Source organism: Nicotiana tomentosiformis, chromosome 1, assembly GCF_000390325.3.
Source record: "Nicotiana tomentosiformis chromosome 1, ASM39032v3, whole genome shotgun sequence".
NCBI lineage: Eukaryota > Viridiplantae > Streptophyta > Magnoliopsida > Solanales > Solanaceae > Nicotiana > Nicotiana tomentosiformis.
This window is the reverse complement of record NC_090812.1, coordinates 31,942,261-31,968,636: the sequence shown is the minus strand read 5'-3', so window position 1 is coordinate 31,968,636 and position 26,376 is coordinate 31,942,261. Positions and strand designations below refer to the sequence as shown.

Here is a 26,376-nt window from a genome sequence, read left to right as displayed (position 1 = left end):
CTCCTGTTTGACTAATGTGCAGGTAGATTCCACATTGGCGGTGCTACAAAAGAGGAAGAAAGCTATTGGGTGGACCTTAGCTAATATTCGGGGGATAAGCCCCACCTTTTGCATGCATAAGATCAAATTGGAGGATGGAGCTAAACCATCTATTAAACATCAAAGGAGACTCAATGAGGCTATGCAAAAAGTTGTCAAGAAGGAGATTATCAAGTGGTTGGATGCCGGGATGTCTACCCTATCTCTGATAGTTCATGGACTTCTCCGGTTCAATGTGTACCAAAGAAGGGGGCATGACGGTGGTCACCAATGGAAACAATGAATTGATTCCTACAAGAATGGTGACCGGTTGGAGCGTGTGTATGGACTATCACAAGATCAACAAAGTCATACGGAAGGATCATTTTCCACTTCACTTCTTAGATCAAATGCTTGATAGATTGACCGTCCGTGCTTTCTATTGCTTTCTTGATGGGTACTCGGGCTACAACCAAATTCTCATTGCTCCAAAAGATCAAGAGAAAATAACCTTTACATGTCCCTATGTTACTTTTGCTTCAAGCAGATGCCATTTGGTTTGTGCAATGCACCGACGACTTTTCAAAGATGTATGATGGCTATTTTTACGGACATGGTGTAGGACTACCTTGAAGTTTTTATGGATAACTTCTCGGTGGTTGGAGATTCTTTTGATGATTGTCTTGACAATTTGGACAAAGTGTTGGCTAGACGTGAAGAAACTAATTTGGTGCTAATATGCTAAAAAGACCATGAATAGTGCCAAAGTCAATTATACCGTTACAGAGAAATAGCTCATTGCTATTGTGTTTGCAATTAAGAAGTTTCGCCCGTACTTGATGGGTGCAAAAGTATACTGAATATCCCTATACAACAATATCTATTAAAGGGAAAACGAAATAAAACTAGATAGAGGGTGACTCCTAGGCCTGCGGACGTCGGCAGGTATACCTTGAAGTCTTTAAATTCGAGCTCGACTCACTGGTGTCTAGGCTGGTAAGGGGTACCTGGATCTACACAAAAAGATGTGCAGAAGCGTAGTATGAGTATACCACAACGGTACCCAGTAAGTGTCAAGTCTATCCTCGGTAGCGTATTGACGAGGTTAGGTCAAGACTCTATTGGAATAAATAAGAAAATTGAACAGATATATGACAATGTAATAATGATAAACAATGGAAATGAAACAATGAAGAAATATACCAAGAATAGCAACACTGAACTAAGGCAATTAAGGCATCACAGAAGAAAACAAGGAATAATATGCCAAGGAAACAATGCAACCAAAATACGAGTGATGTAAGAGAAAGGTATCAACAAGAATCACTATCGAGGTACCGCCTCGTAGTCTCATTTAACAAAAATAAATCACAATCTTTCCTTATATCACCGCGGGAGCCTTGCATTTAGCTTTGAAAATTATTTTTTCGAAATAGCTACCCGCATTTTAGCCTACCTTATCACACCGCGTGGCTTCAAGTAGTTTCCCTACTAGCAACACACGTATCAAGCCCACCTTATCTCACCGCATGTGTTTCAACCCCAATCTTTATACCACCGAATGTGTATCAATATCACAATATATCACAAATCGTACCTCAAATGCCCAATATCACAACTTGCCAAAGAATTCAACAATAATAGTGTTTCCACAATAAATAGCTCATGATTCAACCTCAATATGCACAAGAGTCTCAACAATAGCAACCGAAAGTGAATAACTCAACAAAAGGGTATTTTAACAACTTTACAACTTTGTCTCAATATAAATCACGGCCTTTATAACTTCAACACCAAATTTTAACAATAAGATATTTCAAGAAATAACAACTTCAAGTGAAAGAACTCAACGGTTAAACAATGAATAAGAAATGGAGAGAACAATAACTTCAACTAAACATGTAAAGACAATTAGCAAGTAGGAGATAGGATAAGTATTAACGATGTCAAGTAAAGCATGTGAAGATAGATTTATGACGATGAATATAACATATTATGGCAACTTAATTAAAGGCATGAAAGGAAACTACATAGCTAAAATCGGTCAATTACCACATTTATCCTGTGTACATACTCGTCGCCTTGCGTGCAAGCTTCCACATATCACAATTTACACAAAACAACACCAATCCTAAGGGGTGATTCCCCCACACAAAGTTAGGCAAGACACTTACCTCAAAACATGCTAACTCAATCCACTAGTAAGCCTTTTTCGCGATTATCCAACTCTGAACGGCTCGAATCTAGCCAAAACAACTTCATACCATAAATACAAACTATAGGAAGCTATTCCAAACAATAAAGTTGCAATCTTTAAAGAGAAACAAAAAGTCAACTCAAAAGGTTAACCCCGATCTTACGTCTCGGAACCTGACCAAAATTACAAAAGCCGAACACTCATTCGATAACGAGTCCAACCATACAAGAATTACACAAATCCAACTTTGAATCGCCTTTCAAATCCCCAAACTTTAGTCTAAGAAGTTTCACAATTTTCCCCCAAATTTTCCAACTCAAATCACTAATTAGATGACAAAAATGAAGATGGATTCTTGTATAATAGTCAAATCAGAGTTAGAATCACTTATCCCGATGATTTCGTAGAAAATTCCTCGAAACATCACCACAAACCGAGCTCTTTAGGTCCAAAAGATGAAAAATGAGATAAAACCCTCGTTTTGAAATTTTAATATTGCTGCCCAGTTGTCCTCTATCGCGATCGCGGACAAAGATTCGTGATCGCGTAGAATAATTCTCCCCAGCTCAATAAAACCTTATTCGCGATCGCGTGAAGCCAGTCGCGAACGCTATGACCAGCTTCCTCCACCTACGCAACCACATCCCAGGCCACGCAAACGCGATGAACAAAGCATGCCTCAGCCCTAGCCCCACCTTCCTTATACGCGAACGCGATATACCTCACGCGTTCGTGATGACCAAGCTCAGCAAACTTCGCGATCGCACCCTTGCCTTCGCGAACGCGAAGAGAAAAATCCTAACAGTCCCTGAGGACTCTACGCGATCGCATGAGAACCTTCGTGAATGCGTAGAAGGAAACCGGAACAGAAAAGCAGTAGCTTCAGCAATCAACCAAGTCCAAAAATGATCCGATTCACACCCGAGGCCCCCGGGACCCCATCCGAATATACCAACAAGTTCCAAAACACATAATGGACCTACCCAAGGCCTAAAATCACATCAAACAACATCGATTCTACGAATAGCAACCCAAATCAAGCCTATTAAAACTATGAACATCCGACTTCCAAAACCAACGTCGATTCATACCAAAACACGATTGACCTCAAATTTTGCATACAGATCATAAAATGATGTGACAGACCTATTCCAACTTCCTAAATCAGAATCTAACCCCGATATCAACAAAGTCAACTCCCAGTCAAACTTCGCAACCCTTCAAACTTTCAACTTCCTAACTTTCATCAATTCAAGCCGAAACGACCTACGGACCACCAAAATCAATATCCGGACACGCTCCTAAGTCCAAAATCACCATACGGAGCTATTGGAACCGTCAAAACTCCATTCCCAAGTCGTCTACACAAAAGTCAAAGAGTTATCCTGGTGTCTATTAACCTTTTCCAAGACATCCTAAACCAAGTCAGTACCCAATAGCCTCGCCTCACCCGGCTCAAGCCAACCTACTGGAGTCCAACACCGCCTCCCATACAAGGGCTCATACGGAGCCATCTGATTACTCGATTGGTAGTTGTTATTGTAGGCAAACTCCGCAAGTGGCAAGAATTGATCTCAAGAACCGATCCCAAGAACCCCTGAACTCCATAACACAGGCACGAAGCATATCTTCCAATATCTTAATAGTGCGCTTGGACTGTCCGTCCGTCTAAGTGTGGAATGATGTACTCAACTCAATGCCTAACTCACACTATATGGCCTTCTAGAATCGCGATGAAAACTACGTACCCCGGTCAGAGATAATGGATACTGGCACGCCATGAAGTCGGACAATCTCGCGGATATAGACCTAAGCTAGCTGCTTTGAAGAATAAGTAGTCACTATTGGAATGAAATGAGCTGACTTGGTCAACTTATCCACAATCACCCATACTGTGTCAAACTTCTTCCGAGTCCGTGGGAGCCCAACAACGAAATCCATGGTAACCCGCTCCCATTTCCACTCGGGAATCTCAAGCCTCTGAAGCAACCCACCTAGTCGTTGATGCTCATACTTCACCTGCTGACACTTTAGACATCGAGCTACATACTCCACTATGTCTTTCTTTATCCTCCTCCACCAATAGTGATGCATCAAGTCCTGATACATCTTAGCGGCACCCGGAAGAATGGAGTACCACAAACTGTGGCCTCCTGAAGAATCAAATCACGCAAACTATCCACATTGGGCATACATAGCCGGCCTTGCATCCGTAATACACTGTCATCCCTAATAGTAACCTCCTTGGCATCGCCGTGCTGAACCGTGTCCTTGAGGACAAGCAAATGGGGGTCGTCATACTGACGCTCTCTGATACGATCATATAGAGAATAACGAGAAACCACGCAGGACAAAACTCAACTTGGCTCTGAAACAACCAATCTAACAAATTGGTTGGCCAAGGCCTAAACATTCAATGCTAATGGCCTCTCTGCTGCCGGTAGATATGCTAAATTTTCCAAGCTCTCCGCCTTTCGAGTCAAGGCATCGACCACCATATTGGCCTTTCTGGGATGATATAGAATAGTGATATCATAGTCCTTAAGAAACTCTAACCATCTTCATTGCCGCAAGTTAAGATCTTTCTGTTTGAACAGATGATGCAGGCTCCGGTGGTCGGTGTAGACTTCACAAGGGACACCGTATAAATAGTGCCACCAAATTCTCAAGGCATGAACAATAGCTGCTAATTCCAAGTCATGGACAGGATAATTCTTCTAATGTACCTTTAGTTGTCTAGACGCATAGGCAATCACCCTACTATCTTGCATCAACACCGCGCCGAGGTACGCATCACAATACACCGTGTAAGACCCCGAACCCCTAGGCAACACTAATACTGGGGTTGTAGTCAAAGCAGTATTGAGATTTTGAAAGCTCTCCTCACACTTCTCGGTCCATCTGAACGGAGCACCTTCTGGGTCAATCTAGTCATATGCGCAGCAATAGATGAGAAGCCCTCTACGAAACGATGGTAATACAATGCCAAACAAAGAAAACTCCGAATCTCAGTAGTTGATGATGGTTTGGGCCAACTCTGAACTGCTTCAATCTTCTTCAGATATACCTTAATCCCCTCACTCGACACCACATGACCCAAAACACCACGGAATCAAGCTAGAATTCACACTTTGAAAATTTTTCATACAACTTCTTTTCTCTCAAGGTATGAAGCACAATCCTCAAATGCTCCCGGCTATGGGAGTACACCAGGATGTCATCAATAAATACAATGATAAATGAGTCAAGATAGGGCTGGAATACATTATTCATTAAGTGCATGAATGTTGTTGGGGCATTGGTCAGCCCGAATAACATCACAAGAAACTCGTAGTGACCATACTGAGTCCTAAAAGCAGTCTTCAGAATATCTGGATCCCGAATCTTTAGTTGATGATAGCCTGACTACAAATCAATCTTTGAGAACACTCTGGAACCCTGTAGTTGATAAAATAGGTCATCAATGCATGAAAATGGATACATGTTCTTCATTGTAACCTTGTTCAACTGCCGATTATCAATACACATGGGCATAGAACCATCATTCTTCTTTACAAACAAGACCGGAGCACCCCAAAGGTGACACACTAGGCCGAATGAAACCCTTATCAAGCAACTCTTGCAAGTTCTCCTTTAACTCATTTAACTCCGTTGGGGCCATACGATATGGTAAAATAGAAATGGGCTGAGTGTTTGATAACATGTCAATACCAAAATCAATATCCTTATCGGGCGGCGTGCCCGTAAGATCCTCCCGAAATACATCTGGATAGTCTCTCACTACTGGAACTGACTCAACGGTAGGGGTATCAACACTGACATCTCCCACAAAGACTAGATATACATCATACCCCTTCTCAACCATCTGATGTGCCTTAAGGAAGGACACAACCCTGCTAGGAACATAATCCAAAGTACCCCTCCACTCCAACCGCAGCAAACCTGGCATAGCCAAAGTCACCATCTTGGCATGACAATCAAGAATAGCATGATAGGGTGACCCACGTCCAATCTGCACTCAATAGTGAGTGGAAACGATCGTTGGAAGAATAGTACCCAACAAGAGTTAAGGTTGATTTCCACAGAGAGTTTAATATGGGTGTTACGGGTACACACTTGACGAGGGCAAATGGAACAACTAAATTTCACTTCCAAACAAAGGGTTTTTATTTCTACTTCTAAATTAACAAAGGGCTTTTTTTTAATTCTTGCTTCCAATACGTAGTTGTACAGATCTCCTCCTCCTTTTTTCCCTTCATTTTCTTCTCTTATTCTGGATTGGCGTCTCTCTTGCTCTCTCCTCTGTGCTTTCGTAGGTTGCTTAATTTTCAACAAAGGTTCTCTATATTTTTTTCAATTAATATTTGCTCTTCATTTTATTTTTGGATTCTGGTGAGTATTTTTCTCTTCTTCCTTTTGTTACTTCATAGTAATAAGTCTTTGATGAATGTGTTAATCTTTCTATTTGTTTTTCTGTTCTTTTGAATTATTTCTTGCTGGGGTTGTATCTGATTCTGTCCTTTCCTTCTCCGGACTCTCTATCTTCCTCTCCAATTCCGACTTATTCTCATTTCAAAATTTGGGGAAATGCCCAAATAAAAGGTATTTATATGTTAGGGTGCTTGCAATTCTTGTGATCAGATGATCTGTTTGCTCTTTTGCTATTCGTTAATCTTTCGTATTCCCCAAAATTGCCAGAATCAAGAACATCCATTATTGTACTTTTCTGAAATCCCGTTATTCGTTTTTTCTCTCTTGATTTCTCTGTTTTTTTTTTAAAGAAAAAGAGGGTTTATGTTCTTCCGATAAAAATAATTTGCGGATTTGGGATTTCTTGTTCAATTTTAAATTCTTTGAACCAATTTTTGATTGATTTAATTAACTTAATTTTTGATCGAAGAGCTTTTCTTGAACTGTTTTTCTTGGAAAATTTTTCTGGGTATTATTGATTTGGTTCAAAGATCTGATCTTTAATCAAGAATTCAACATCTCCACCAATAATTTTCCACTTACCATTTTTGCCCCTACATATTCCTCCCTCCTCACTTTCCCTTCTTGTTCCCTTCTCCTGCTTCTTCAAGAACATTTTGTCTTTGGTCTCTACTATTTCCACTTCCTCCGTAACCTAGCTTTTGGTACAAAGATTAAAACTTTAGCCCTTTCAGCCAGTCGTCGCAATTCATTACTGCTGGCCAGATTTCAGTTAACTTCAAGGGTTGCAATCCAGGTTCTATTGTTCCTCTCATGTCTTGATATTTTGATAGTTTGATATTTTAGCGTAATTGTATCTCCTTGCCTGCCTATTTTGTTCTTGAATATTTAGTTAGTATTTGCCCTAGCATTGTCAAATTAATTGCATTAGTGATAGCTTTGCCTACTTATTTATATTGTTATCTACTTGTTTACATCTTTATTTTGATCTTTATTTCATATATCCCCTAGTAGTTCTGCTCTAGTTTTGCACATTTTCTTTTTGAACTTTAGTTGTTGATTATAGTCCCCTTTAGCTCTTTTATTGTATTTCTTCACCTATTTCTATGTCCTTTAGTTGTAGATTATAGTTTCCTTTAGTTCCTTTAGTTTATTTCTTCACCTATTTTTCTGACCTTTAGTTGTAGATTATAGTTCCCATTAGTTTTTTTATTTTATTTCTTCACCTGTTTTGCGATTTTTAGTGATAGATTATATTTTGGAATTTATTTTATTTTTGTCGCTTGTTTTCGGGATATAGTGGCTTTGATGAACGGCGATAGGGTAAGGTCTTGTCCTCGGGGGTGTCAGCGAGGGGGGGGGTGTGGGGGGTAAGAGGGCTAAGGGAGCTACTAGGTTGAGAGTGGGGTCTTGGAACATAGGGACTTTGACTGGAAAATCTGTAGAGTTAGTAAAGATTCTCGAAAAAAAGAAGATTAATATAGCTTGTGTACAGGAGACTAGGTGGGTAGGAGATAAGGTGCAGGATGTGGACAAGTTCAAACTATGGTATTCTGGGAGGGTGGGGGGCAAAAACGGGGTAGGTATCTTGGTTGATAAGAACTTCGGGAACTAGTGGTGGAGGTTAGGAGGGTGAATGATAGACTGATGACTATTAAGCCAGTTGTTAGAGGTTTTATTTTGAACATAATCAGTGCGTACACACCCCAAGCAGGCTTGGATGAGGAAGTCAAGAGGCATTTCTGGGAGGATTTGGATGAGATGGTGCGTGGTATCTCGCATACCGAGAAGCTTTTCATAGGATATTTCAAAGGCCACATCGGAGCGACGTCTGGGGGGTATGATGATGTCCATGTTGGCTTTGGTTTTGGAGATAAAAACGGAGGAGGAATGTCTTTGCTGGAATTTGCTAGAGCATTTGATTTGGTGATAGCAAACTCGAGTTTCCTGAAAAAGAGGGAGCACTTGGTCACCTTTCGGAGTTCGGTGGCCGAGACTCAGATTGATTATTTACTCTGCAGAAAGTCCGATAGAGGTCTTTGCACGGATTATAAGGTCTTTCCGAGTGAGAACCTCTCGACCCTTCATAGGCTCCTCGTCATGGACCTTGAGATCATGAGGAAGAGGAGGAAGAGGGCAATGTATAGCCAATATAGGATCAAGTGGGAAGCCTTGACGGAAGCTAAAGCACAGGAGTTGAGGGTCAAGTTGTTGACTATGGGGGCTTGGAGGAGTAGTGGGGACGCAATAGCTATGTGCACCATGACTGCGCAGTGAATTAGGGAAGCCGCGAGAGAGGTATTAGGGGTTTCAAAGGGTTACTCTGGTGGTCACAGGGGAGACTGGTAGTGGAATGGAGAGGTTCAAGAAAAAGTGGAAACCAAGAAAGCAACGTATCTAAAGCTGGTAAAAAGTGTAGACGAGAAGGAGAAGAGGGCGAATAGGGAGAATTATAAGTTGGCTAAGAAAGAGGCAAAGCTAGCAGTTACAGCGGCCAAGACTGCAGCTTTTAGTCGTTTATATGAGGAACTCGAGGGACGAGGTGGGGATAAGAGGTTGTTCAGGTTAGCCAAGGCACGAGAAAGGAAGGCGCGTGACTTGGACCAAGTGAAGTGCATTAAGGACGAAGAATGTAAAGTTTTGTTGGATGAGAGGCTTATTCGTCGGAGATGGCAAACCTACTTCTATAGTCTCTTGAACGAGGAGGGGGACAAGAGTATTGTACTGGGTGATATGGAACTCTTCGGGAGTCATTGTGACTTTGGGTATTGTAGGCGAATTAGAGTTGATGAAGTTGGGGGGCTATGTGTAAGATGTGCAGGGGCAAAGTGCTTGGGCCGGATGAAATCCTGGGGGAGTTTTGGAAGAGTGCGGGCAAGGCAGACTTGGAGTGGCTGACTAGGTTATTTACTATCATTTTTAGAACGAAGAAGATTCACAAAAAGTGGAGGTGGAGCACGATAGTTCCTGTATACAAGAACAAAGGTGATATCCAAAATTGCAATAACTATCGGGGTATCAAGCTGCTTAGCCATACTATAAAAGTCTGGGAGAGAGTGGTAGATCTAAGGGTGAGGAGGAGTGTGTCTATTTTTGAGAACCAGTTTGGGTTTATGCCGAGGTGCTCAACTACAGAAGCCATCCACCTTGTTAGAAGATTGATGGAGCAGTATAGGGAGAGAAAGAAGGACTTGCATATGGTGTTCATCGACTTAGAAAAGGTGTACGATAAAGTTCCAAGAGAGGTATTATGGAGATGTTTAGAGGCTAGAGGTGTACCTAGTGCCTATGTTAGGCTGATAAAGGACATGTATGATGGAGCAAAAACTCGAGTGAGGACAGTGGGTGGGGACTCGGACCATTTTTTGATTATGATAGGGTTGCATCAACGGTCGACACTCAGCCCTTTTTTATTTGCTCTAGTGATGGACGTACTGACGCGCTACATCCAAGGGGAGGTGTCGTGCTGCATGCCATTTGCAGATGATATTATATTGATTGACGAGACGCGAGATGGTGTGAACGCGCAACTAGAGGTGTGGAGGCAGACCCTAGAGTCTAAAGATTTCAAGTTGAACAGGATCAAGACAGAATACTTGGAGTGTAAATTCAATGGCGAGACTCAAGGTGAGGAAGGGAATGAGAGGCTGAACTCGTAGGTCATCCCTAGGAAAGGAAGTTTTAAGCACCTTGGGTCTATTATTCAGGGGGATGGGGAGATTGATGAAGATGTCACACATCGTATTGGGGCAGGATGGATGAAATAGAAACTCGCTTCCGGTGTTTTGTGTGACAAGAAAGTGCCACCAAAACTTAAAGGTAAGTTCTACAGAGTGGTGGTCAGGCCAACGATGTTGTATGGGGTTGAATGTTGGCCAGTCAAGATCGCTCATGTCCAAAAGATGAAGGTAGCAGAGATAAGGATGTTGATATGGATGTGCGGGCACACTAGGTTAGATAGGATCAGAAATGAGGTTATTCGCGACAAGGTGGGTGTGGCCCCTATTGAGGACAAGATGCGGGAAGCGTGGCTTAGGTGGTTTGGTCATGTGAGGAGGAGGAGCACATACGCCCCGGTGAGGAGGTGTGAGAGGTTGACATTGGAGGGCCTATGGAGAGGTAGAGGTAGGCCAAATAAGAGGTGGGGAGAGGTGATTAGGCAAGACATGGCGCAGCTTAAGCTGACCGAGGACATGACCCTTGATAGGAAGGTATGAAGGTCGAGAATTAGGGTAGTTGAGTAGGTAGTCTAGAGTGTTTATAACAGTAGTATTGGCATGTAGTCTCGTTTTTTATTGGTAGTAGGGTTTTTATGACTAGCCATTGTTTCCTTTCATTGTTGATCACCTTACTATCTTGTTATTTTTATTCTGCTTTTATATGGATTTTTGATATTGTTCCTTCTTGTCTATATTTTCATTAATGTGGTGCTTATTCTTTCCTGAGCCGATGGTCTATTGGAAACAACCTTTCTATCCTCACAGGGTAGGGGTAAGGTCTGTGTATACACTACCCTCTCCAGACCTTACGGTGTGGGATAATACTAGGTATGTTGTTGTTGTTGTTGTTGTAAATTAACTCTAACAATTATAAGCTAAAGAGAAGAAACTAGAAAGCGAATGATTGTTTTTGTTGTTTTTCCAATTGGTTAAAAGCCTGGGGATGTGACCTTAACCTAGGTGTTCACCTAATGGGTTATATACATTAACGCTTGTTTTATTGATCGGGGTGAATTATAGCTCTCAACTCTAATTACCCGCTCAATACCTCTCGGTCATAGAGTGATTTTGTCCAATTTGGCTTTTTCAAGCCCAAATGGGTATCAAGCTAAATAGTTGATAAGAGCTCAATTCGGGTTCTCACTATATCTAGTTTAAACCCTTTAATTAGGCTAATCAAACCTTTAATTAGCCCAATTTTTTGTTTGCCAAGTTATCCTAGACTAGGTCCCTCTTTCTCAAGTAAATACCAAGTCAAAAAGGCTTGAACCAATATTTGCAATCATTAATTCTAAAATTAAAGCATACACAAGGCTAAATAATCAACACCCAATCATAAACAAATATTAAATTAAATACCTATAAGGTTTACACACTAAGGTTGGGTCACAACCCTAGTAAGAGCCTAGCTACTCATAGTGAAAAATGAAGAAAATAAAGAAGAAATACTAATTAAACTCATAATCTAAGATTAAAATGATAAAATATGATGTTCAAATCCCAAAATAGTCACAAACTTCCTAAATAGCAAAATACAACGGCTACAACAGCTCAAACTTCGAAACTTGACCTAAAAATGTGATTCTCGTCTATTTATAGTGGCCCAAAATGCGCTGACAAAAATGCCTCTCGGGATGTTCTGCGGCTGCACAATTCTATGTGCGGTCCGCAGATTGCTTCAGCTTGCAAGAACTAGGATTCTGCAATTGCATAATTTGATCTGCGGCTGCAATGCATCTTCTACGATCGCACAATTCTTGTGCGGTCTGCACTTCAGGCAAGGCTTCAAGTCTTGGTCATTTGCACACTCTCTGAACTTTGAATTCTTTGTTAGTGCAGACCTTGTTCTGCGACCGCACAATTCAAGTGCGGTCTGCATATTAGCTTAAAGTCTGTTGGGCTTCTCCACTTGTTCTGCGGCCGTAGAGGGAATTCAGCGGTCCACACTTTCTTCTGCGGCTGCAGAAATACCTCTGCGGACCGCACTTCTTACGTCCTACGCCCATTCTTGCCTTGTGAGTCAAAACACTCCTTTTTTAATCGAATTTCATCATGGGAGCCCAAATTTCCATCATTCCTGCAATTTGCACACTTTCATTAGTGTTGGGAACATAAATAAATACTTTTGGACTAAAACAGAAGCAAAAAGGTGCTAATAAGTTGTCAAAATTCACACTTATTAACTCTCCCAAACTCAAGTCTTTGCTTGTCCTTAAGCAAATAAATTAGTTCCCACCTCCTCAAAGTTAAAGGTCATTTCAGCGATTCAATGGTGAGCCATTCATACTCAGTTGGGACCAACAATTACCCACACTACTCATGCATTATCAACAAGGTGACAAGTCAACTATTCATTCACAAATAGTTCTAATTTGATATTTGAGCATCAAGAATTGACTTTACTCATCAAGGATTCTTGTTCTATCATATAGGTCATGGTAGACTCCAAACTCTTCCTCCCCTACCCTCCATTTTCCAAGCTCACTTAATAAGTTAGCACTCAATCTTAAGATTCATGAAAGGTTCACTCTTCTCTCACAAGAGAATGTCACAAGTACGGCTTCAAGTACTATAGGATTGCCCCTCATGTAGATCACCACTAATGTAAGCTCACTCGGTTTGAAATCAAGTAGGATTTCTTTCGAGTTGTGATGAAGGCTTTTGGATTAGGGTAGGATACCATATGGGTAAGTGGTTACACCTTTCCTTAAGCACTCTACATTTTCATTTCTCGGCTCATAATTACCAATTCTTAGAGGTATTTGCTTTTCATTGAGGGCTAGAGAAACTTGACATTACTCTTTCTTGTTCATTTCATTCTTTTTTCTCCCTTTTTGATGCTCATGTTAGGGATCGTTACCTCTTTTTGAATCCATCAACCCTTCTACTTATTCTTTTTTTTTTGCATTTTTCTTTTTAGTTCTTTTCTTTTCTTACCTTCTCTTTTCATAGAGATTATTTCTTTTCTCTTTTTGTGCCTTGATACCTTTTTCAAATTCCTCATCTCTCCCCCAAACTTATGCTTTAGCCACTTATTTCACAAGAGTGTTAAGGAAAGTTCGGGTGCCAAGAGAGGGTCACGACAAAACGGGTAAAGGCTTATAACATGGTTATCAAATGAGAAAGGTTAGAGGCTCAAAGGGGTTGACTAGGGATAACGACATTGGTTGGCAATAGAAATCTCAAACGGGCCAAGGAAAGCCTACAATCACTTCTCAAACCAAGCAAAACTTAAGATTTTGCCTTGAAACATATTCGGGGTAAGTTCTAGACCATTCGCACGGATATTTGGACTAGCAACAATTCATCTCACCCCTCACGCAACTAGATTGTAAAAGAGGATAGAGTCGAGAGCCTACAACGACCACATTCAAGTTTAAAGATTACTGTGGTCCAATAAACCACTCGATGATCACCAAAGTCAACTCAAGAGTCACAAGGTCACTAACTAGAGCTATTGCTTTTAAAAATCTTGTCTCTAACCATAAGCACGTAGTTACGTATGTTAGTACCAAATAAGGCATGATTAACTCTTCGACAATGACTTGATTAGGCCTTTTTATTCACTACAACTACTACTACTACTACTACTACTACTACTACTACTACTACTACTACTACTACTACTACTATTACTATTACCTAAACATAAAAAACGGACTCATTCCCTTAAGAAGATTGTAACGCTATCCATCGTTGGGACGATTCACCCGGTTTATACAAAAACTACCTTTAGAAAGAACCGTGGCGTTAAAAAAATCAAAGGCTTATTATCTACGAAAGAATAAAAAAGAAGCTACTTAACAAACCAAAAACTAAGATGGAAAAAATAAAGAAGCTAATGAACAATAACTACTAAATATAGATAAATACAAACACAAAAAGAAAGAGACCAAATGTATCCAAAGTATATCAAATTATTACAGACCAAATATATCCAAAGTGTGTCAATGTATCAAATAAACTCCACCCCTGAATAAAAGCAAGCATTATCCCCAATTCTTGGCAAAATAAGAGTAAAATAAGAGAGGGTGAAGAAAACTCTCTAAGGATCCTTGGATATCTCAGTGTCCCCAGCAATGTCATCTCCCTCAGGATCAGCCAACTGTATCTCATCATCATCAAATCTAGGCGTGGCTAGGTTTTCGAACATTACACGCACTGCCTCAGCAGTGTCGACAGCAAGGTCTGGCTCCTCAGATTGGCCAGCTGGTGCTACCGGTGCAGATGGTGCTGAAGGATCCGGGGCGGACTGATGCGGGTCAATGAGCATATCAAAAGGAAGGTCTCCAGCTATGGCAAGTCTAGTCACCTCCTTTCGGATCTTGTCCACTGATTTCTTGCTTGCCTGGGACTTCCTCATCTTCTTCACTTCCTTTTCCAGCTCCTCAATAACTGACATGTGATGTACCAAGGTGTCCATGATTGTCTTCTGGTTCTCTAGAATCTTCTTCAGTGTCTCATCAATTTCAGAAGGAGCCTATGGTGCTTGAGTAGTGAACCGCACTGCAATAATACTAGACAAGTCAGACAACTTAGAAGTAGATGTCTACATCGAGTTGTTGAGACTCGCCAATGTCTGGGAGACTCATAGAGCAGATAGTGGAATTGTGGTCAAAGACACTGGCTTTAGAGCTGCTCTCGGAGTTGTGGTAGGAGCTGAGGATGATGGTATAGGCATAGTAGTGGCACTGGTAGAAGGCTCAACAGGGGTGGATGGAAGATCAGCTGTCTTAGAAACTACCACTGCTTGCTCATCAGACTGGTATGTGGTGGTAGAAGGATGAACTTTCTTCTTTGGGTTGCTCGCATCCATCAGTGAATACCAGTCGAATGGCTTCTTCGCCTTCACCTTGGTGTCAAAATCTCTTGGCTCTAACTTTGCATCAGTAAGGCACTCTATGATAGAGGTGAGATAAGGGTAGGCCGAGATATCCTTCCGTGCAATCACGAAAATGTTGGCCGACATCACAGCACCCACATTGAGTGAAATAGGAATGTGAGTCTCGTTCTTGCACGGATCCAATCTACCACAAACAAAGGTGTGCTACCCCTTCGCCTCAAAACTCAAAGTGCTCCACTGAATGGGAACCCCAGCGATAATCTATGGTGGTGGTGGCCCTGGTGGTGTTAATATCTCAACCAGCCAAGGTCAGACTCCTTCCTTCATTGCGTATTTTTCTAGATACTCCTATGGCTCTACATCCTAGAAGCCCAGGTATGCGTTTAGCGTATGCTGATCAAACCTCACCTTGATGTTGCGTGCTTTGGTCACTTTTTCCCCTTTTTTTATATGAGAAACATTGGCATAGAATTCTCGGACGAGGTATTCTTTGGCATCCTCCACTCTCTCGGTGAACCACAACCCTTTCATGCTCTGAATTGCCTCAAGATCATCGTGTTGTATGTCTCTAAATCTTTCAAAAGAAACTGTCTCTCAAGGGTCAATGACCTCACTGGCCACCACATACGAAAACTAGTAAAAGTGGCCAAGCTAACAAATCTATCCTCCCAAACCTCCTTCTTCTTTGATCTCTCCAGACCTGTAGTTGTACCATCTTCCCCTCTACCATCATTGCGGATCTCATGTATAGGTTGTGCCTCTGTGACTGGTATAGTTGATGTCTCAGAAGCCTGGCTAGCACTCTCCGATCCCTTAGAGGTGCTGTGAGATGAAGAAGGCTCATCCCTGAGCTGGTATCTCCCCTGTGGCCACGACTGTGTGGCCGTCTGCTTCTCCTAAACAGAGGTTGAGTTGCCCTCTGACACCTCCCTAGACAGGACATAGGAGCTAGACTTGGAGAGGTCTACACCTCTCCCTCTGTAGGCTGTGGTTTTCTTCCTGAATATCTTAGGCTGGCCAAGGAGCAAGGTAATTCTACCTCGACCCCGAGAAGATTCACCTCTACCCTTTGAAGTGTAGCCTCGGCCTCTTGATCGAACTATTGTCAGTATCAAAGCAAAGAAGATTGTTAATTGCAATTCATTGTTCAACGCATTCAGGACTTAATGTAGATAAGGGAGAAACAATTGGACACGGTGGGGTTATGCATGCAATACATGCCTGCAGGTAAAGGGATCTGTGATCTGCACATTTTTTATGTGCAGTCGCAGATGGGAGTTGCGGCCCGCAGAATTCTAATGTGCGGCCGCATAAGGGAAGTGCGGTCCACACATTTGCGTCCGCACTTCTGAGTCTAAAAAATGACGAATCTCTGATGATAGAGAATAGGCTGATCTGTAACCGCAAAGGGAAATCTGCGATCCGCACAATTTAACTTGTGACCGCAGATTCCTTCTTCACTGAATTGCCCAAATTCAATATTTGTGGACCGCACAAATTCAAGTGCGGCCGCAGATTTCAAAAAGTTACGAGCAAACTATTTTTTCTACTTAGGTTTTTCAATTTCTTCCACAAATAGGCATGGCAACATGGTAAAAACATGAAATTACACTAACTTAAAACCATTAGAGCATGTAATATGGTTACCCAGTAAGATCTACCCCACATTGACACATAATTAAACTCTAATACCAATTGGCCTAAAAAGAACTAAAAAACTAAAAATTAAACTAACACAAAAATTTTAACATGATATTGAAGCATACCAGATAGAGTGAGTGCAATGAATAATCAAGGTGGTTGGGTGTGAGGACAGTAAAAATCTCCAAGGAAACCAACAGAGCAACAATGTTTTGTTCAAAGAGGGAAAAGTATACAATGAGCCTTATTCTTCTATTTATACCAACTATTTTAAGAAGGGAAAATAGGCGAGTGCGGTCCGCACTCTGTCACCTGGGCGAACATTTTCAAAACTAAATCTGTTATCCGCACATTTTCAGGCGCGGTCGTTGATTCACGTGCGGTCGCAGATCGACTCTGCACTAACAAGCTCAAACTTCAAAGAGTTGATATTTTGATATTTTAAATCTGCGGTCCACCAAAAGAAATGTGCGGCCGCAATGCTCTTCTGCTATGGCACATAGAAATGTGCGGCCCGCACAAAAAAAGTGTGGTCCGCACAATCTTGAACACTAAGCCATATTTTTGTCCACCTTTCTTGTAAGTCACACTTATACCTACAGCACACTTCAAATCAAGTTAGAACACAAATAACACTTAACTACAAAAGAAAAAGGAAAAGAACACGGGTTGCCTCCCAAGAAGCGCCAGATTTAACGTCACGGCACAATGCAAAATACCCTCAAGTGAAATGAATGACCGCCACCACGTGGCTATCTCCAACCTTTCCCAAGTAGTGCTTCACCCGATGACCATTGACTCATAATACTTAATTATTTTTGTTCTTCAAGTAATGCACCAAAAGGTGTCATACCGAAAATTCAAAAGGACCACTCTACTTGGATTTTAGCTTCCCGTGAAACATCCTCAACCTTAAGTTGAACAACAATACAATATCGCCCACCTTGAACTCTTTATTCTAAATGTATTTGTAAGATATTTTATCTTTTCTTTGTACAAGAATGAACTCACATAAACATGGTACCGGAACTCATCTAATTCATTCAAATGTGAAACCTCAAGTTAGTGGCTACATCCCAATCAAGATTCAACTTCTTTAGAGCCCACATTGCCTTGTGCTCTAGTTCCACCGGAAAATGACAAGCTTTTCCGAATACCAACTAGTATGGTGACATTCCGATAGGTGTTTTATAAGCCGTCCGATAAGCCCATAATGCATTATCAAGCTTCTTGGACCAATCCATCCTATTAGCATTCACTGTTTTAGACAAGATACTCTTTATCTCCCAGTTGGAGACTTCCACTTGCCCACTAACTTGTGGGTGATAGGGAGTCGTGACTTTCTGAGTAACACCATACTTACTAAGTAAAGTGTCAAAAGCCGTGTTGCAAAAGTGTGACCCCCCATCGCTTATAATTGCACGTGGAGTACCAAACCTTGTGAAAATATTCTTTTTCAAGAAAGCCACTACACTTCTCGCCTCATTGTTGGGTAAAGCGACAGTCTCAACCCATTTGGACACATAATCCACCGCGACCAAGATGTAGGTGTTTCCACAAGAACTCACAAAAGGGCCCATGAAGTCAATGCCCCACACATCAAAAATATCAATCTCCAAAATGGTTGTGAAAGGTATTTCATTTTTCTTTGAGATTCCACCAGCCCGTTGACATTCATCGCATCTTTTCACTAACTCACTTGCATCCTTGTAAAGAGTGGGCCAAAAGAAACCACAACTAAGCACTTTGGTTGTCGTTCTTGCTCCACCATGATGACCACCATATGGCGAAGAATGACAAGCCTCAATAATATCACCTTGCTCTTGTTCCGGTACACATCTCCTAATCACCCCATCCGTACAAATCTGGAAAATGTATGGTTAATCCCAATAATAATCTTGACAATCCATTTTGAGCTTCTTCCTTTGGCTTGAAGAGAACTCATCCAGAATGATTCCACATACAAGAAAATTTGCTAAGTCTGCGAACCATGGCACCTCTTTCATTGAAATTGCCAAAAGTTGCTCATCGGGGAAGGAGACATTGATTTCAAGGCCATCATACGGCCTCCCCTCCTTCTCCAAATGAGAAAAGTGATCCGCCACTTAGTTTTCACTACATTTCCTATCTTGGATGTCAATATCAAATTCTTGTAATAAGAGCACCCATCCCATCAACCGAGATTTGGAGTCCTTTTTGCTCATAAGATAATGAAGCGTCGCATGATCCGTGTGAACAATAATGTAGAGCTTGTGACTTGGTATCACCGGATTTTGGGAGTTTATTCTGTTGAGTTGCAGAGTTCTTTTTATGATAGTGGTTAGTTAATTTGAAACTTTTATCATTATCTCAGTTAAATTCTGCATACATGTTAGGCTTACCTAGTTTTAGAGACTAAGTGTCATCACGACATCCTACTGAGGGAAATTGGGGTCGTGACACTAATACTCTTAAGAAAAACAAAAGGGTCTCCAAACAACAACTTATCGACTGCATATTTAATTATTATCACAGCTTTCTCAATTTGCAAAGTTGAAGACAAATGCGTGTTTTCCTTACTAGTATAATATGGCATACCAATTTGCAAAGGATTTGGGTATAGTTGAGGAAAACACGTATTCATACACTATAGCAATAAGTGCTTGTAAACGACGCCCATCACATGTGAAAACTGCCAAGATAAATCGTTTAGTGTCAAATTTGAATATTTAGAAAAAAGGAATTGAGAACCTAGCCTCCAAGAACACAAGGGAAAGAGAGTTTGTATAGTCCTATTAAAGAGGAGAAATTGAAACTCAAGCGTTTAGGAGACAGGGCGCTCTATCATACGATACTAATAGTCGAATTTGGTGTAGAAGATGAGAAAATTTACTTGGCGAAGAACAACTGGGGGAGGAATTGGTATTTAAAGGTTATGCAAAAATCAAACGAAGCATCGCCACTAACTTGACATTCCCCATTATACATAAAGATCGCAAGTAGTGTGCATTAGGGGTGGCATATGGGCCGGGTAGTGGACCGGTCTCATAGGTGAGGCCCGCAAGACCGGGACCGTTTGGGACCGGGACCGGCTGACAAGTGAGCCGGTTCAAGCGGTCCTAAACGGTCCTATCCGGGCCCAACGGATAATTTTAAATTTTTTTTGACCGTTTGGCCATTTAAAAACTAGCCGTTTGGTCTGCCAAAATAGCCGTTGGCTATTTGCAAAATAACCATTTAACCCCCCAAATTTTGTTTTAACCCCAAACTTTTTATAATTATACTTTTTTCCTATTTCAAATATAAATACCCCCTCATTCTTTTATTTTTCTCACAAAATCATCAATTTCTCTCAATCTCTCTCTAATATTCTTCTATAATTGCTTACTTAATTGTTACAATTTGTGCAAAATTGTTCGTCGATAATTATTTTTCAACAAGTTGTTCGTCAATTCGGTAAACTCGTTCCAACTCTTAAGTTTTAATATTATAGTTTTGTTTGTTTTATTTACTTTGCTTGATTAATTAAGATGGCTTATTCCTTTAAAAAAATATTTAGTAAAAATAAGGAAAAATCCAAGAGTGGTGAATCTAGTGGCCAATCTACTCCTCTTCCACTTCCCCCGGCTCCCCGGCCCAAACCTGTTACTCGTCCTACACCTCCTATTCTTGATAGCGATAATAGTTTATTATAATTTACTGAGAGTCAATTTTGCCATAATATTGCAGCCGGTGAACAATTAAACCATGAATATATGAATGCTCTTTATGGTAATACAACTATTGATGAAAATGATGATGAAGAAATAGATTTTGATGAAATGCAACCGGATGACGATACACCCACTAGTCCTGCTCCTGAAGTTAACCCAACTAATAATAATCCAAATGATCCCCCATCTGACCCTCCTGTTACTGCCCCTACTTTTTCTAGACAAACTTCTAAACGGGCAGAAACATCTCTTGTTTGGCCATTTTTTTACTCAACTAAGAGAAAAAAATAGGGCTAAGTGTAAAACTTGTGGCAAAGAGTTAGTTTTTAAATATGTTGGAAGTCGGGGAGGGACGGAAAGTTTGACTAGACACATATTGCTACTCCCTCAAAATAAAGCTAGCTATTATCGTATGGAAGCTTTGACCGAGGGGACAAATGCACCTAGTCAGGCTGACCTTAGTATCGGGTCAAATCAATTTCAACCGGAAATTAACACTATTACTGGTGGTGTTTTATATTATGGTCCAAAAAAAGATCGGGAAGAATTGGCAAAAATGATTACTGTTATGTGCTTACCCTATAGTTTTCCTTCTAACCCTCACTTTGTGCATTATATTAGAAAAGTTTATAATCCTACTTATAAGGTTTTCCTCGCACAACCATAAAGAGTGATATTTATAAATATAAACATGAATATGAACAATATTTGCGCCATTTATTTACTCATATAAATTATCGTATTGCTAGTACAACTGATATTAGTAGAAGTGGTAATGACTGTGATTACCTTACTGTTATCAGTCATTGGATTGATGAGGATTGGATAATGCAAAAGCGCATTATTGCTTATAGAATAATTAATTCACGTCACACATGGCAGTTTATTTCTAGCACGATTACGGATATTTGTAGATATTTTTGCATTAGTGATAAAATAATATTAGTTTCAATGGATAATGCTACTAGTAACACAAATGCTGTAGCCTTGCTTACCACTACACTAAGTCCTGCATTTAGTAACATTTTTCATGTTAGATGTACTTGTCATATTTATCATTTAATTGTGGGTGATGGTATGCAAATTTTAAATATTGAAATTGAAAAGTTTAAAATGGCTCTTAATTGGCTTTTTTATTCAAAACGTAGAAGTAGACTTAGAGAATTTTTTTAAAATATGCGATGAATTTGGCCTAAGAGAAAGAAAGGTTCCTAAACCTTGTCCAACTAAATGGAATTACATGTATGAAAGTTTAGTTGTTGCATATGAATATAGAAACCTCATAAACTCAACGTTTAATGCTCATGTAAGTGATGATGATGAGCACCTTACAAATGCGGATTGAGTTAATGTTAAAATGCTTGTAGATTTTTTAGAAAAATTTCATATTGCTACAAATGAATTTTCTGGGCAATATTATCCTACTATTTCTAACTGTTTAGTTTATATTGCAGAACTTGCAAATTTGTTTGATCATTTTTCAGAGGGTGGGGAAATTTATCAACTTGCTATTGATTCCATGAGAAAAAATTTAAAAAATATTTTTTCCCTATTCCCCCTATTTATGGTGTTGCTGCATTGTTAAATCCTACTATAAAATTAGGAGGTCCTCAATTTTGGTATGAAACTGTTTATAATGGTTTAGCACTTGAAGATGAGGAGTTGTCTAAACTTCCGAACGCAATAGCCTCAATTAAAATAAATGTTCAAACTATTTATAATGCTTATCAAGTTGCATTAGATCATGCTAGACCAAATGTTCCAACTCCTTCTTCTTCTAGTTCTCAATCATCTAAAAGAACTGCGGGAGTAAGAGCACTTAGTGCTTGGGCAGGGTTCAGGGGTTCTCAAGGTTCTAGTACTAGTGATTTTTCACAACTAAATGAGCTTGAAGTTTATTTGTCATAGGGAATTGAGGAAGTGAATTCCGACGGCTCCTTTAATATTTTGGAATGGTGGAAGGACAAAAAAAAACACTTTCCGATTCTTTCAAGGATGGCCCGATATATTTTAACTATTCAAGCTTCAACAGTGGCATCAGAGAGTGCTTTCAATCAAGTAAGACTTCAACTTGGTGATTATAGAGCGTCTATGAGTGAGAGCTTGGAAAAATCAGTACTTTTCAGAGATTGGATCCGTTCGGAAAGAAGAAATTTTGGACTTGCTGAATCACAACCAGAGGTAGACGAAGCTTACGAAGAAATGCTAGCTGAACTTGCGGAGGATGATGCTTCGCCTGGAAGCGGTGATGACCAAGCTTCATTTTCGCCACCACCAACGGAAATTCCTCCGGACCTTGAAGGATTTATGAAATTTGTAAGAGATACCATGTAAATTAATATGTAACTTGTATTTTGGCACATCTTGATTAGTTTTTTTCTCTTCTCAATGGTGGTATTAGCACCTTGTTGTGCTCATTCCATAGGGGGGAGGAAGACTAAGAAAGATATTGCCATGATGTTTTAATGCTATAATAAAAATATAACGCATTGCTTTGAATATCTCTTTACAATATTTTTGTCTTTTTATATATCTTAAGCTATACATATAGTATAGTATAATATATATATAATATATATATATATATATATATATATATATATATATATATATATATATATATATATATATATATACTATACTATATATACATCTTACTATATATATACTATACTATATGTATATTTGTTTCAAAATCCCTCCGTAACCAATATTAGACGCATCAGTCTCGATAATCTTTTGCCATGCAGGATTAGCAAGGGTCAAGCAAGGTAAAGATTTAACACGCTGCTTAATATTTTTAACCAAAGTAGTATGACTATTAGTCCAAGGGTTTTTATAATCCTTTTTTAGCCTATCATATAAGGGGGCTAAATCACGCGACAAATCTTTATAAAAAGGCGATATATAATTTAAACTTTTCAAAAATCTTTGTAACTGAGTTCTATCAGTAATAACATCAGGAAATTTTGAAGCAAAATCGATCGATCTTTGAATAGGAGTAATCTTTCCTTGACAAATATAATGTCCTAAAAATCGAATGTTAGTTTGGAATAAACTCATTTTTTGTTTTGAGATAACCAAACCATTTTGTATAACAATTCTTTTAAAAATATCTAAATGCTTAATATGCATTTCAAGTGTTTTGAAAAATACCAAAATGTCATCGATATAAACAATGATAAAGTCTAGATAGGGGTTGAAAATATCATTCATAATATTTTGGAATTCAGAAGGGGCATTCTTCAAACCAAAAGGCATAACATTCCATTCATATTGACCAAATGGAACATTAAAAGCAGTTCTATAAGTATGTTCTTTAAATATTTGAATTCGCCAATATCTAGATTTTAAATCAAAATTTGAAAATATATTTGCATCATATAATCTTGACAATAAATTTCTTTTATTGGGAATAGGATACCTAATCCACTTCAAATATTTATTCAAGGGTTTATGAATATTTAGTCCTTGGCCAATAGACTTGTGCGGCTGGACATTTCAGAGCCCAGCCGAGTTCTTGTATGTGTTGTAGCTCAGTCTTTACTATTTGAACAGATCAAGGCTCGCCAGTATGACGACCCACACTTAATGGTTCTTCGAGAAATGGTACTACGAGGTGGTGCCAAGGAAGTTACTATTGGTGCGGATGGTGTTTTGCGACTTCAGGATCGTCTGTGTGTTCCTAATGTGGATGAACTGAGGAAAAAGATCCTGGAGGAGGCACACATTTCTCGGTACTCTATTCATCCAGGTGCTACGAAGATGTATCGTGACTTGAGGCAGCATTATTGGTGGCGACGAATGAAAAAGGACATAGTTGAGTATGTAGCTAGGTGTCTAAATTGCCAGCAAGTTAAATATGAGCACCAGAGGCCAGGTGGCCTACTTCAACATATGACTATACCGGAATGGAAATGGGAACGCATCACTATGGACTTTGTAGTTGGGTTGCCGCGGACCTTGAGGAAGTTTGATGCAATTTGGGTGATTGTTGACAGGTTAACCAAGTCGGCACATTTTATTCCTGTTGTGACTACGTATACTTCAGAGAGGTTGGCCCAGATTTATATTCAGGAGATGGATCGGTTGCACGGTGTGCCAATTTCCATCATATCAGATAGAGGCCCTCAATTTACTTCACATTTCTAGAGAGCAGTACAGAGTGAATTAGGGACCCGTGTAGAGTTTAGCACATCCTTTCATCTGCAGACCGATGGGCAGTCAGAGCGGACAGTTTAGATTTTGGAGGATATGCTCAGGGCATATGTGATTGACTTTGGAGATCAGTGGGATCGTTTCCTCCCTTTGGCCAAGTTTGCTTATAATAACAGTTACCAATCGTCGATGCCATTCACCTATCGGGTGGTTTGAGCTCGGTGAGGCTAAGTTATATGGTACTGATTTGGTAAAAGATGCCTTGGAATAGATGAAGTTGATTCAGGAGCGACTTCGTACAACACGGTCCAGACAGAAGAGTTACGAGGATCAGAAAGTGCGTGATTTATCCTTTATGGTAGGTGAAAAAGTTCTCTTGAAGGTTTCGCCGATGAAGGAGATTATGAGATTCGGGAAGAAGGGCAAGTTGAGCCCAAGGTTTATAGGCCCATTTGAGGTGTTGAGACGAGTTGGGGAGGTTGCTTATGAGCTTGCATTGCCTCCCAATCTATCGGGAGTTCATCTGGTTTTCCATGTAACAATGCTCCGGAAGTATCCTGATCTCCTATCACATGTGTTGGACTTCAGCACAGTTCAGCTAGATAAGAGTTTAGGTTATGAAGAAGAGCCATTTGCCATTGTTGATAAACAAGTTCGCCAGTTGAGGTCCAAGAGAATTTCTGCAGTAAAGGTCCAGTGGAGGGGCCAACCAGTTGAGGAAGCAACTTGGGAGGCCAAGAAAGACATGCGGAGCAGATATCCACACTTATTCAGCACTCCAAGTACAATTCTAAACCCGTTCGAGGACGAACGTTTGTTTAAGAGGTGGAGAATGTAATGACCCAACCGGTCGGTTCGGTATTTTGAAGTGTTTGGGTTGAAACTGGAACACTTGGTTCCTTAAGTTGGCCTTAAAGTGCTAAGTTTGACTTCTGTCAACATTTTTGAGAAAACAACCCCGGAATAGAATTTTGACGATTCCAACAGCTCCGTATGGTTATTTTGGACTTAGGAATGTGTTCGGAATTTTATTTAGAAGTCCGTAGTTAAATTAGGCTTGAAATGGTTAAAATAGAAATTTAAGTTTGAAAGTTTGACCGCGGAGTTGACTTTTTGATATCAGAGTCGGAATCCAGTTCTGAAAATTTTCATAACTCCGTTATGTCATTTATGACTTGTGTGCAAAATTTGAGGTCAATCGGACTTGAATTGATAGGTTTCGGTACATAATGTAGAAGTTGGAAATCTTAAGTTTCATTAAGCTTGAATTGGAGGATGATTCGTTGTTTTAGCGTTGTTTGGTGTGATTTGAGGGTTTGACTAAATTCGTTTGATGTTTTGGGACTCGTTGGTATAATTGATCGAGGTCCCGAGGGGCTCGGGTGAGTTTCGGACGACTAACGGATCACTTTTGGCCTTTGGAACACTGCTGATAACTGCTGGTATCTTCTTATGGTATCCTTATACCCGATCGCGTAAGTTGGTCTGCAATCGCGTAGAGTAAGTTAGGCAGAGGTGGATTTGTTCTACGCGATCGCATGAATGGGGTTGCGATCGCATAGGGTTAATTTGGGCAGCTGGGAATTTGTTTACTGCGATCGTGTGGACACGTCCGCAATCACGTAGGATTGGCCAGTGTGTGTATCGTGATCGCGTGTCATTGTTTGCGATCACGTA

The 26,376-nt window shown here is 40.2% G+C and overlaps 2 protein-coding genes across 2 annotated transcripts; both read left to right on the top strand.

Annotated features, from left to right (window-relative positions):
* Positions 1 to 8,293: 8,293 nt before the first annotated feature.
* LOC104085766 (uncharacterized) lies at positions 8,294 to 9,544 on the top strand. Its single transcript, XM_009589889.2, has 2 exons — positions 8,294 to 8,848; positions 8,996 to 9,544. The coding sequence occupies exons 1-2, from the start codon at positions 8,294 to 8,296 to the stop codon at positions 9,542 to 9,544; spliced, it is 1,104 nt and encodes a 367-aa protein (XP_009588184.2).
* Positions 9,545 to 9,807: 263 nt separating this feature from the next.
* LOC138905287 (secreted RxLR effector protein 78-like) lies at positions 9,808 to 10,305 on the top strand. Its single transcript, XM_070193796.1, has one exon. It carries the CDS (start codon positions 9,808 to 9,810, stop codon positions 10,303 to 10,305), a length of 498 nt encoding a protein of 165 aa, XP_070049897.1.
* Positions 10,306 to 26,376: the final 16,071 nt, after the last annotated feature.